The sequence below is a fragment of the Bubalus kerabau genome, chromosome 18, assembly GCF_029407905.1.
Source record: "Bubalus kerabau isolate K-KA32 ecotype Philippines breed swamp buffalo chromosome 18, PCC_UOA_SB_1v2, whole genome shotgun sequence".
NCBI classification, from domain to species: domain Eukaryota; kingdom Metazoa; phylum Chordata; class Mammalia; order Artiodactyla; family Bovidae; genus Bubalus; species Bubalus kerabau.
In genome coordinates, this window is record NC_073641.1 from 73,054,653 (window position 1) to 73,067,785 (window position 13,133).

The following is a 13,133-nucleotide window of genomic DNA, read 5'->3' on the forward strand; positions in this document are numbered from 1 at the left end:
TTGTAGGTTGCAACACTCCTATCACACCCAGGAATTATTATTAACTGGAGCTCTAAGTTAACTCCTTCTCCGAAAGAGGTGGTGGGGGACAGCCCCCCATAAAGTCAGAGGTGTAGGTGAGAGCACAAAGCAGTAAAGTAGGCAGGCTCTGGTTTTGGGGGTAGATGCTCGAGAATTTCCAGGGGGACTCCTGAAGCTTGATCCAGCCTTTGCGTATGTCGAGCCTCCTTCCTCATGACCTTTGCCATGGGCGGAGCTCTTCACGCAGGCTCCCGGCACCTGAGGGTCCATTTGTGGGGACACAGGGGACTCTCCAGGGACCCAACCGTCTGCACCCTGGAGGGGCTTGCAGCCACAGGTCATAGGTGGAGCAGGCTCGCAGCGCAGTCCCTGGCGGGCCCTGGACGGTCTCCTAGACAGGCAGCCTGAGAGGTGGGGCCAGTGGCCCAGGAGGCGGGGTGTCTGCCCTCTATTTCTTTGCAACAAAGTTACAAGATAATAGTAAGGGTTCAAAAAGATATAACATTTAACCTAGATTTTAACAGAAAGGAAAGGCTATGTTTTAAAACTGCTGCCGTTGCTGCTGCTAAGTCGCTTCAGTCGCGTCCAACTCTGTGCAACCCCATAGACGGCAGCCCACCAGGCTCCCCCGTCCCTGGAACTAGTGGAGTTGAATTTAAGTACTTATAGAAAGCGCCGTTCTCCGTGTGAATTGGGGGAGATAAGGTACTTCTGAAAATAATGTTCCAGGCTCTTCCCTCAAGGAGTTAGAACAGCAGAGTAAACGCGAGTGGAAGAGAGAGGCGCCTGTGAGATCCAGAGTTCATGCGGCTGAACGGTCACAGCAGAGACGAGGGACAGACTGCACAGGCGGTTCTGTGAGCAGATTGCTAGAGGAGGGGCGAGTGTGTCCTCTCAGCCTGAAACGCCTTAGAAACACAATTCACGCGAACCGCACCCCGGGCAGCAGGGCAGGGTTCATGTAACTCCAGGCCAGCGGCTTCACGCGATGACCCTGAAGGTGAATAATGGGAAGTCCAGTGGGAAGAGCACCTGCCAAGGATCCCCAGAAACTACCTCCCAGGCGAAAACGCAGACATAACTCCGGAAGGTGGGAAAGCCAGGTAAACAATTTGAAAGCATGGGAACAGCCATCAGAAAGCTCCGTAGGAATTCTCCCAACAAGGTGGGCTGCTTTCTGGTGTGGTGTCCTCGCTGCAGGACTCCCCTGAGGACAGCAGGGTGGAGGCGGTGGCCAGGCTGGCCTTCCAAAGGCATGTCTACAGATAGACTCAGCAAGGCCTTCAGAGAGGTGCTTCCTACTGCTGGAGCCGAGGCTGTGATAGAAAAGCGTGAGTCATGAGGACTGGGTGACAGACGAGCACATCATCTCCCCGAAGGACACAGGGATGAGGTGTGGCAACGTACACCCCTTCATGTTGACCCCAGAACAGGACCCTTAGAAATCCGGGATGGGGGGCACCTTTCCACCAGCATGGTCCTGGAGCGGGACACACACCCCCGCTTCACAGGAAGCACGCCACGACGCAGCCGGAGTCGCCGCCCCTGTCCCACCCTGCGCTAAAACTGGAGGGTCGTCCTGGGGACCCCGGCCCCTGAGGGCAGGGGAGGAGAGACAGTTCAAAGTCGTGTGGTTACCGAGCACGAGTTACCATGCCTTCTTCTGTTGTTATGAAATAGCGGGGAGGTAAGGAGGTAAAGTGAAAAGGCCATTAATCTTGCAGACATCTCCTGGAAGGGCCAGCCTTGGGGAGGGCCATGTTAATTCCTTCCTTCCTGTAACCTTCCACAGGTGGGCAGGGTTCCGTGAGTCAGGCCCTTATGTATGGACAGAATCCTTTTAGTGAACAAAAGCAACAGGAAGCAAAGGTTAAAGTAATAAAACAATTCCAACGGGGAGTCAGGATTGGCTCCCAAAACAGCAGTGTGTGGAGACAGCCCACACCGGCCACGGGCAACATAGGCCACTGTGGCTGCATGGCATGTGTGATTGAGATGTGCTGTGTCTGGATCCCTGGACATGACAGGGGAGAGAGTAAAGCAGCTAATGCACACTTTGTCCTGAGTGCCTGCTCAGATGATGGAATTTCAGGGGTGTTGGCTTAAATTAACTGCTTGTTGAATTGATTTCATCACCTTTGTGTTTTTAAATGTGGCTGTAAGAAAATGTAAAATGAGTCACGTGGCTTGCGTTGTATTCCTGTGCTGGCCTTGATGGAGACCTCAGGGATCAGGGATCAGTCAGGCTGCTGGTCTGCAAGTGGCAGAGACCAGCAGGGGCGGGGGCTGGGGGCCAGCAGTGAGCTGCTCAGACCTGGCTCTCTTCCTGTCTCTTCTGTCTCCTGTGCACCAAACCTATGTATCTCATGTGCGTATTCTTGCAAATCATCAAAAACTGCACGTATTGGTCATGAGGCTCTGTGAGTCTTGAGTCTTTTCATCACTCCGCCCCCTCCCCATTTTCTAATCAGCACCCCCCCCAATTTCAAGTTCATCACAAAACTCACTGATCCTGAGCATCCCCCTCCCCCCACCATGTGGAACCAGAGCGTCTTTTGTGCTGGACCTCCCGCACAGCTGCCCATCCACTCGGCCTCCGCTGACCCTGTGGGTCCACCCTAACCAGCCCCCACAGACTTGTGGCTGTCCCCCTCTCCTGCAGGGCCTCCTCTCCCCACAAGCCTGAGACAGCCTTCCCTGCGTTCTCTGGACCAGACCTGTGGCTTTGGACACCCCATTGCTGACTTTCTGGGGCTGGGAAGTCCTCGGATCCCCCTCTCCTTGCGGTCCAAGCCCAGTCCTGGCGGCTCTGTGCCTCCCGTGGCAGGAAAAGTGTGCCCATGTGGGGGCGCTGAGAGCAGTGGGCTCCGGTGGGCTGTGTGCTGGGAGTGGGCGGGCTGTCTGCTGGGGTGGGCAGGGCTGTGCTGGGAGTGGGCAGGGCCGTCTGCTGGGAGTGGGCGGGGCCGTCTGCTGGGAGTGGGCAGGGCGCCGTCCACCAGGAGAGAGCCCCCATCTCCAGGTCTTTCCCTCGGAGGCTGCAGGAGGCACCAGGAAGGGGTTGGGCAGCTGGGGCAGGGTGGGCCTGGCGTGAGGAGCCTGGGGGACAGCCCCCTGAGTGACCGTGCCCTGTCCGCAGGTGGCCGTCATGACGCTGACACTCTTCCCTGTCCGATTACTGGTCGTCCTCCTCATGATGCTGCTCGCCTGGCCCCTGGTGCTCGTGTCTTCGCTGGGACCCGCTGGGCAGGAACCGGAGCAGCCGCTGGCTTTGTGGCGGAGGTGAGTCCGTGTCTGCGGAGGCTCCGGGGTAGTGGGGGGGGTGTCCCAGGGCCGTTTCTCCGTGGCTCAGTTCTCTTCCCTGTCCCAGGCACAAGCCACCTTCCCCCTCTGCACCCCTGCTGCCCCTGCGGCTGTCCTACTCGGCGGCTCCTTCCAGGGCTCCGCGAGCCGCTTGACTGCTGTGCTGGGTCCTGAGCACAGGCTCCCGAGTGTTTCCCTGCCCCCAGCCCTCGAGGCCGCGTGTCGGCCTGCTGCCCTGGGCCTACTCTCTGCTTTTACGCCATGGATGGTGATAAACCATGGCTTTGCATAGATGGACGTGTAAATGCAGCTTAACTAAATCTCCCAGAGGGATCCAGCAAAACCAGATGAAGTCACAGTCTTTTCTTGTGTTAAGTACCTAACGCTGTTCCTTAACTCTTTGCTGGGCTTCCCTGGTGGTTCCCCGCCTGCAGTGCCCAAGCCACAGGTTTGATACCTGGGTCGGGAAGATCCCCTGGAGGAGGAAATGACAACCCACTCCAGTCTTCTTGCCTGGAGAATCCCATGGACAGAGGAGCCTGGCGGGCTACAGTCCACGGGGTCACAAAGAGTCAGCCTGAGTGCACACACGCAAAAGCTATTCTTTAACTCTTTGCTGTTAGTGAAGGGAAACGTTGAGCCAGTGGAAGGACTTTCCTGGGCATTTTCAGTGTCTTAAAAGACACTGTTCCTGTCCTAAAACCAGGGCACTCATAATCTGCTTTGTCTACATCTCTGATCCATCCTGAGGGCCCTGGGATGGTTTATTCAAAACAGAAATGTTATTAGTTTAGTTCGGTTTTATCATTAACTAATAATAAAAACGTTACTAGTTTAGACGAGCCCACAGCCCAAACGTGCTGCCACCTGTTCTGTGAAGGAGGTTTTATTGGGATGCAGCTCTGCCCATTCATTTGTGCACCAGCCTGGGCCGCTGCTGGGCATTGAGGGTTCCTGTGGCTGAGGCCAAGGGCCCACATGGCCTCAGCTGCCTGCCGCCCCGCCTCCAAGGTCTACAGAGCAGCTCAAAGCACCCCCTCTCTCCTGCTGTCTGATGGCGCCCTCAGAGGCTGCAAAACTGGCGTCCCTCCTGGGCCGTGGTTCTCCGCTGCCCGCGCGCCATGGTCAGAGTGGCGGTTACCACATGCAGGCAGAGAGAGCTGGCTACTAGGCCAGGGTTTCCTGAGCCGTGGGTGAGCACCACGCCCGGGGGGCCCCTCACCCCCTCACGGTGTTTCTCGTCCACAGACCGTCCCCAATCTCTAGTGAACCGTGGTCATTGTTCCTCCCTCGGAACCGGGGCAGGTGTGGCCGGCTCCACGGATGTGTCCCAGCACAGCTGGGTCACGGAGCCTGCCTGGTGTCACGGAGTCTCTCCAGAATGAATGAGCGGGTCCGTGAGTGAGCGAGCGGGAGGGGACAAGAGCGAACCAGAGGGTCGAGGGAGCTGGGCTTTCTACTCTCTTTGGAAATCATACTTTACCTCGAGAGGTTTTTTAACTAAAATATGAGGGAGTAGGGAGTGAAAGTCACTCAGTTGTGTCTGACTCTTTGCAACCCCATGGACTATGCAGTCCATGGAACTCTCCAGGCCAGGATACTGGAGTGGGTAGCCTTTCCCTTCTCCAGGGGATCTTCCCAACCCAGGGATGGAACCCAGGTGAATTTGGTACCAAATATATAATCAAGGAAAATAAATCCAGGCCAAAAAGGAATCAGAATTTCAGTTTCTCTGGATTAAGAACCCACAGAAAGCAGAGATTTTGTAGTTTTTACCCAGGAGGAGTGATTTGATAAAAGTGTCTTTATTCCCTGTTCCCTCCCTCTGCTCGGGCTGGGCTCCTTTCCTTCCTGTTCTCACCCATGAAGGAGGAAAGCTCGCACGGCCTCCGAGTCTGTCTTTTCACACAGGTGACCTGGGGCTCCTTGGATTTCCCTGTTCTGACTCCCTATGGCTTTTCTTGTCTGCAGTGATGCACTTGATCTCATCGGGTGATAAGTGGACCACAGCAAAGTTTAGTTTCAGCAGCCCACTTCAAAGAAGCATCGCGTGTGGTGTGTGCGTGTGTGAGTGTGGGAGAGAGAGAGGGAGAGACAGGCACACGATGTGTCCCACGTGCAGACACATGGGGTAGTTTCACGGGAGGTCTGGGCGTTCATGTCCACAGAGACTGAGTGTCGTTCTGAGTATATGTGCGCGTGTACACGAGTGTGTACACGGATGTGTACAGATGAGTGTTTGTGTGTGTGCGTGCATGCGTTTGTGTACTGGCATGTACCCCAGCAGCACGCACACCCACCTTGTGTGGCTGTGCCGTGGCCTCCATCGCCCAGGGAAGGAGTCGGCCTGTCGGGGTCAGAACCCAACCCTGAGGGGCGCCAGGCGGCCGGCGGGTCTGGGCCCCCGGCTGGGCGAGGGTGGCAGTCAGGATCACCATGGGCTTACCTCACACGTGGCTTCTTGAAGTCACCTGCATGTCCACCTGCTGTGTGAAGTCCAACCTTTACTTCCTATATTATCTTTTTCCGTTTTATGGAATTTCCAATTTTATGTTGCCTTTTATGAATAGAATGATGAGCCCTGAGTGTAGCCTCAAAATTCTCTGTCCCTGAGGTCCCGCGCCGCAGCCTGGGGGTCGCTGTCCCCAGGACCCGGGGCCCTGATCCCACCCGGTGTGCGTCCCTCCTCTGTGCTGTCTCAGGCGTGGTCTGCACTTCCTGTTTGCTTTTTCATTTTGTTTTTCATCCAAGATTTTCTGGAATGTCGGATTCTTATCTCGGAAAGAAGATACGCGGAAGGAACTCACTCTCCTTTCGTGTCTGGAAGTGTCTTTATTCTGCTCTGTGCATTGGTGGGTAGTTGGGTTAGGTGTAGAATTGACTCAGTGCTTTCGTGACATGCCGCTGACTACCTGCAGCTAGATGCTAGAAGCCCACTTGTTCCTCTCTGGAAACGTTTGAAGTCTTTGTTGTTGGAAATTTGAAAACTTTTGAAAGGAGATTGCATGAGTATTTTTTTTTTCTTAACAAAATACATTCTGGTCAGCACCTTGACATGGTGCTGGGACCTGTGCCTTCCTTCAGTCTGAGAAGCTGTTTTCTTCTTCGTGTCTCATGGTTCCGTCCTGGCTTTTTCCGGCATGTTCTGGGCGGTTCCCTCTCCATTTTCCAGCCTTTCTGGGGCGCTGGCATTTCTGTGGGAGACAACTGATTTTCACACATGCTTTCTTTTTCTTGTTCTCTGGACGATCTCAGAGCACCTGGCTCCGTAATGTACTGACGTGGGTGGGTTCTTCCACATCTCTTCTGATGCCTGCCCTGGGGTCTCAGACCTTCCTCCTCTGCCCACACGCCTGAGTCTAAGATGTCTACAGTGTGGCGAAGGGAGGATGGTGGGGAGAGGACGGGTCCCTGCCCTTGTAGATCTGTCTCCCAGCCTTGCTCCCTGGAAAAGCTCTGCGTCTCCAGTGTCACGGGTGCCCTTGCCCGTGAACAGGGGTGCTGGCACCGTCTGGGGTCGGTGTCGCCCCGACGGCTGTGGGCCGCAAGGCGCTGTCCCCGACGGCCGCGTGTCTGTTGCAGGGTCGTGGACATGCTGCTCAGGGCCGTCATGCGCACCATGTGGCTCGCTGGAGGCTTCCACCACGTGGCCGTGAAGGGGCGGCGGGCACCGCCCACCGAGGCCGCCATCCTCACCCTGGCTCCACACTCTTCCTACTTCGACGCCATCCCCGTCACCATGACGATGTCCTCCGTCGTGATGAAGGCAGAGAGCAGAGACATCCCCATATGGGGAAGTGAGTGACCCCCCATCCTGCTGGGGAGTGGGCCCTATCCCGCTGGGAGAGTGACCCCCATCCTGCTGGAGAGAGTGACCCCCATCCTGCTGGAGAGAGTGACCCTCCATCCTGCTGGGAGAGTAGGCCCCATCCCGCTGGGGGAGTGACCCCCATCCTGCTAGAGAGAGTGACCCCCATCCTGCTGGGAGAGTGACCCCCATCCTGCTGGAGAGAGTGACCCTCCATCCTGCTGGGACAGTAGGCCCCATCCCGCTGGGGGAGAGACCCCCATCCCACTGGGGGAGTGACCCCCATCCCGCTGGAGTGACCCCCATCCCACTGGGAGAGTGACCCCCATCCCTCTGGAGAGAGTGACCCTCCATCCCGCTGGGGGAGTGGGCCCCAGCCTGCTGGGAGAGTGACCCCCATCCCGCTGGGGGAGTGACCCCCATCCCGCTGGGAGAGTGACCCCCATCCCTCTGGGAGAGTGACCCCCATCCCGCTGGGGGAGTGACCCCCATCCCGCTGGGAGAGTGACCCCCCCCCCCCAGTCCCCTCATCCCTGTGGCAGGGATCAGCCCCCCGTCCTGCAGGGAGTCAGTGAGCCCCACCCCCTCAATCCTGCTGGAGGACTGCCCCCCATCGTGGTGGGAGTCCTGAGCCGCCCCCCATCCTGGGGGCACTGACACCCACCCTGCTGGCTGGTCCAGGTCGCGTGACGGCAGAGACACCTGCACGGGCCCCACCCCCGCGAACTAGGCCCTGGGCCTTGACCTCTGTGTTATGATTTCTTCTGATGTTCCTGTGATTTTCATTTTTTATTAGCACACAAGTACCCTCAACTGTGAGGTGTTACAGCGCTCCCTTAGCTCACAGAAGCGCTGGAAGCTGGGGCTAGCTCAGCATCTGTCCCGGAGGGTAGTTGCTGGGCTCTACCGGTTGGTGAGCTCACCTGCCTCAATCTTCCGGGTGGTTCCACCAAACCTCCCTGTCTCCTCATGGTCCTTTTTAGCAGCGTCAGGAATAATCCATGAGGAAGGAGGAAATCATTTCAATTGCCTGAAAAAGCCAACAGGACAAAGTGTCACTGAGAGCTGCTTCGATTTTCTGAGCACTGTGGACCCAACTAGGGAGAATTGTATTCTTTTTAAAAATGTTCTCTTTTCACTTTTGTAAGACCTCCAGGAAATAAAGGTCATGAAATATTATTGTTTACAAGTCGCAAAATGCTCAGAAAAGCAGCTCACAGCCCATCTTGGGCCCAGTGAGAAGTGGCCCTAGGGCAGAGCAGGTGGACACCCACTGCTGTGGCCTCACCAGCCTGGAGGGTAACCGAGTGCCACGGCCTCCGCTTGCCATCAGGTCAGAGTTTTCTCTCCTAAGAAGTATCTTCCCACCTTTAAATCCTTATTCAAGGAGCAGCCTGTTGGTTGTGGCTGTCAGCTGTGGTCGTGGGAGTCCTGAGTGTCCCCCTGCCTCACACACACACACACTTGCTGGGGGCTAAGAACGGAGTCTGTATTTCTTTTGTTTTTAACCACGCAGCTTGCAGGGCTGTAGTTCCCTGACCAGGGATTGAGCCCATGCCCTCAGCAGTGAAAGCACAGAATTCTCACCACTGGACCCCAGGGAATTCCTAAGAAGGGGGTCTCTGTTTCCTGAGTGGTGACCAACCATCGCAGATCCTGGGGTTTAAAACAACCGAAATGCATATCCTCTCACTGTTCTGGGGGCCAGAGTGAAAGATCCAGGTGTCAGCAGGTTGGTCTTGAAGGAGAACCCGTCGCAGGCGCCCCTCCGACGTCCAGTGTTCCTGCCCTCCTGGCACACCCCGGCCATGGCCGTGTCCCCTCGCCCCTGTCTCTGTCGTCACCTGGCCATCAGTCCTTCTTACGAGGACACGAGTCCCTGAACAGGGCCCACCCCGTGCAGCATGACCTCATCTTGACTTGGCCATATCTGCAGGTCCTGTTTCCCAGAGAGGTCACCCACAGGCCCAGGGAGGTCACCCGCATTTCCGGGGAGGTCACCCATGGGCCCGGGGAGGTCACCTGCGTTTCCAGGGAGGTCAGCCGTGGGCCCGGGGAGGTCAGCCGCAGGCCTGGGGAGGTCAGCCGGTCACCCTGGGCTCTCTGGCTCTTCCCTCAGTGACACAGGTGGCCGGCGGGTCAGCCCTGTCTCTCTCTCCTGACTTGTCGTGTGTGGCCCTCCAGGTGGGGGGCTCCCAGCCATCCTCTAAGACTTCAGTGCTGTCCCTTATCCCTTGTGGTCGGCACAGCCTGCGGGGAACCTCTGGGGGGCTCACCGCACCACGGGCAGTGCCCATTGGCCCCACCCACCACGAGCACCCTGCCCTCTCTTTCAGCTCTGATAAAGTACATCCAGCCGGTATTCGTGTCCCGGACAGACCAGGATTCCCGCAGGAAGACCGTGGAGGAAATCAAGAGGCGGGCACAGTCTGGAGGGAAGTGGCCACAGGTGGGCGGTCTTGTTTGTGTCCTGCTCGGATTTATTTCGAAAGGCATGAACGTAGGGGTCAAAGGGGAAATAGAGACCTGAGGGCCAGAACTTGGCTTCCCTGGAGACATTGTGTTTCATATTATTTTTGATAAATGCAAATCCAAAAATGCGCTTGTATATCAGGTATTTTTGGTTCTGGCATTTTAAAATAAGAAATTGGGGGAAATAATTTTCACATGCATCTGAAGTTCCCAAGTCATCTTTTAAGTTCTGCGTCAGAACTAGCGGGCTGGCCTGGCTCCGGGGTCAGCGGTGTCCGAATGCTGCACGGGGCTGCATCCCCTTGCTTCTCAAAGCTCGAGCCTGCCTGGTACGCTTCGGTTCCCTCGGGGCCCCGGGAAGGCTGGCCTGGACTGCGGGGCAGAATCCTCACCAGTGGTAGCGTGGGTGAGGTCTGACCCCTGCTTTTTACATGCGTAGTTTTTCTTTTCTGTTGAGCCGACCTTGAGAAGCTGGAACCCCACAGGACTCTCTGGGTTTTGGCTGCTCAGAAAACAGTGACGACCTTGCTGGTGGGCCCCTCCGCCCGTGGATGGGCAGCCCCTGGGGGGCTGTGCTTCCAGGGTCCCGGCTGCCACCCCCACAAGAATGGCATGACCCCCCTCCTCCATTCAGCTCACCTGCCCGACCCAGGGTTGGACCCAGCCCCCTGGAGCTGGTCTTTCCTCCAGGGCCCAGGGTTGAAAGCAGCCTTATGGGCTGTATTTTCCAGCACGTGGGGGAAGTTAGCTTCCATCCCCCTGCCGGAAGTCAGTACAAGTCAGAGAGATGGGAGATCCCGGTGACAGGGCGTTAACTTCGCTGCTGGTTCCGAGGGTGTCTGCGTTGTGGGCCTGGCCCCGGTCCACGAGGCCCCGTCCTCAGCCTCACGCTCCCCGCCCGCGCGCCCCTGTCCTGCGTGTGCCCGTGGGCTGGTCCGTGTCTGGCCCACGCGGCGGCTCCGGTGGGCACTGCATGTCCCGTTGTCAGGAGTGCGTGCTGTTTGTATTTCTGTTGCTTCCAGAGTTTAGTAAAACCAGCAGTTAGAGGGGGGATTCATGAACGCTTCTGTCTGCCTCTTACCTTTCTCCACTGGATGTGTTTGAAGTGCCTGAACCACATCGGGCCCAGAAGAATCAGGTTGGGAAGTTGGCCCCTGAACCTGCACTTTGATGCTGATTTTTTTTTTTTTTTTTCCCTCTCATTTCAAGATAATGATTTTTCCAGAAGGCACATGTACCAATAGGACCTGCTTAATCACCTTCAAGCCTGGTAGGTAGTGTCTTAGTTATCTCTCTTTCTCTGCGAGAAGGTGGGGGAGCCCCTCACCCCCAGCAGAGTGCCTCGGTCTGGAGTGTTCTCCAGTCTGTCTCCTGCGACCCTGGGGTTTGGTTTGAGTGTCCGTGGCTGGCACAGGGTGTCCACGGCTGGCACCCGGTGGCCTCTGACCGGGAAGCCCACTCTGTTCCGAGACCCAGCCGGGCCGTGCGGGCGGGGGACGTGCCACTGCGGAAACGAAAGGTGTCCCTCCTCCCCTCCACAGGTGCCTTCATCCCGGGGGTTCCCGTCCAGCCTGTGGTTTTGCGGTACCCAAACAAACTGGTGAGTGAGTTCTCCTGGGCATGCAGGTCCAGCAAGTGTTCAGAGCGTCCCCCCGTACTCGCTCCTGCAGAGCATCCCCCCATACTCGCTCCTGAAGCCCTGCTCTCGTGGGTCGCAGAGTCCTGGCCCGTCCTCGAGCCGGGCCCACTGGTGTGAGACCCCCGTCTCCTCAGCAGCTCTGCTGCCCAGCTCACACTCGGGACCTTTTAAAACTGAGACTAAGCCACACCGAGCTTCCTCGGGAGCCTTGTCATGATGGGGCGTGGCGGGGGGCGGGGGGCTGGTACAGAGACGGTGGGATCCCCCTGACGTCTGTGGGCCCCAGAGGCTTTAAGCGCCCCTGCTTCCGAGCCAGGTCTGTGGGCCCCAGGTCGTACGCTGGCCCTGTGCCTGCCGGTGTGGATAGAGCCGGGCCTGAACGCCTGCAGGGCCGGGAGCCACGTGGCCTGGTGCAGCCGTCCTTACGGCTCTGAAGAGGCGCGCTCCTTGGCCAGTTTCTGAGAACGAGGATGCGTCACCAGCCTGTAGAGCTCTAGATTTCTCCCTCTTCAGTTTGTTCCGTCGGCTCGTTTGAAGCAGGGCGCTGGGCGGCCCTGGGAGGAGGGGGATTGTGGGGACGAGGGGCTCTGTGGGGACTCACGGCTGCTCTCCTGCCCCCAGGACACCATCACGTGGACGTGGCAAGGCCCAGGAGCGTAAGTCAGAGCCCGCCCTGTCCTCCCCTCCAGGGGCCCCCTAGCTGCTTACTTTAGGGGTTGCCACGCTGGCCAGTTCAGTTCAGTCCAAGGAGTCCAGCTGCATGAGACAGCCTTCCCTGCACCCGGGATCCCGGGACTGAAGTTGATGGTCCTCCCCCAGCAGGAGGGGAACGAATTCCTCTTCCCGCCCGCGTCTTGTCCGCTCAGCGATCAAGTGCACACCTTGACCCCGGAAAGGAAGGGGGCACGTGGGGCCCCCACCCATGCAGCTGCAGGGGCACACGGGGGCCCAGGCACCAGTGTGTGTGCTGGTGTTTGGGGGGGAGGGGTGGTCCTCCCAGGGCCCCTGGCATGCCCGCGTGGCAGGGGTGACATCGCCAAGGCTGGAGTGGGAGGTGAGGAGCCAGGGGGAAGCTGGGAGAGGGTCTGGGAAAGGGGTCCTTCAGGGTCCTGGCCAGCTAGGCTTAGAGCGGGCCATGAAGAGGTGGCTGGTGGGAGGGGTGCCATGACCTCAGGCCTGGGGGGCCTGGAGGGGCCTGATGCTGCGGAGACAAGCCGTCCTGAGCCGGAGGACAAGCAGGGCTGTGGCCTCGGGCCACGGCAGGCAGGCCTGGGCGTCTCTGATGAGCTCAGCCAGTCCTCAGGGCTGGGCCCAGGAAGGCTGAGCGCCTCCCGGGGACCAGCCTGCTCAGGGGTGCCCTCTGCAGGGGAGCGGGGCGCGGAGACCCGGCTTCAGAGCTGCAGGGAATTGAGACTTAACCATGCTGTAAATCTGTTCATGTTTAAGGTTGAAAATCCTGTGGCTCACGCTCTGCCAGTTTCACAGTCGAGTGGAAATTGAGGTTTGTCTAGATGCGGCGTTGCACGTCTCGCGGGGTCTATGCTGGCGTGATGTTTCACGATGTCGTGCTGTGTGTCGATGCCATGCTGCCTTATGCCCCGTTAGGGCCTCCATAGACAGCGTGTTACCAGGTTGACACCTATACAGATGCGATGTTATATCGGATCTCGGTGGACGTGATATTATACAACATCCTGCTGGTGTCTCTACAAGGTTACGGGTTATCTGTCTTGCTTTGAACGCTCCGTTTCTCATGGCTTCTTAGAGGGCTTCCCAGTGGTTCCGTCACTTTGTGTCTCTCGTATGACCTTTTATCCGTTCAGATGGGATTTTAAATATCAACAGGAAGCTAAGCCCATTGTTCCCTTATTATGGTTGGTTTAGCTTAAGAGC

The 13,133-nt window shown here is 57.6% G+C and overlaps 1 protein-coding gene across 1 annotated transcript in view; it reads left to right on the top strand.

Moving 5' to 3' along the window:
* LPCAT1 (lysophosphatidylcholine acyltransferase 1) overlaps positions 1-13,133 on the top strand; it is a 39,608-nt gene that overhangs the window by 13,773 nt on the left and 12,702 nt on the right. Inside the window, exons 2-8 of the mRNA XM_055554905.1 lie at positions 3,158-3,300; positions 6,904-7,118; positions 9,466-9,578; positions 10,811-10,871; positions 11,143-11,201; positions 11,862-11,896; positions 12,687-12,741. Coding sequence (XP_055410880.1) covers positions 3,158-3,300; positions 6,904-7,118; positions 9,466-9,578; positions 10,811-10,871; positions 11,143-11,201; positions 11,862-11,896; positions 12,687-12,741 — 681 coding nt within the window. The remainder of the gene's footprint in view (positions 1-3,157; positions 3,301-6,903; positions 7,119-9,465; positions 9,579-10,810; positions 10,872-11,142; positions 11,202-11,861; positions 11,897-12,686; positions 12,742-13,133) is intronic.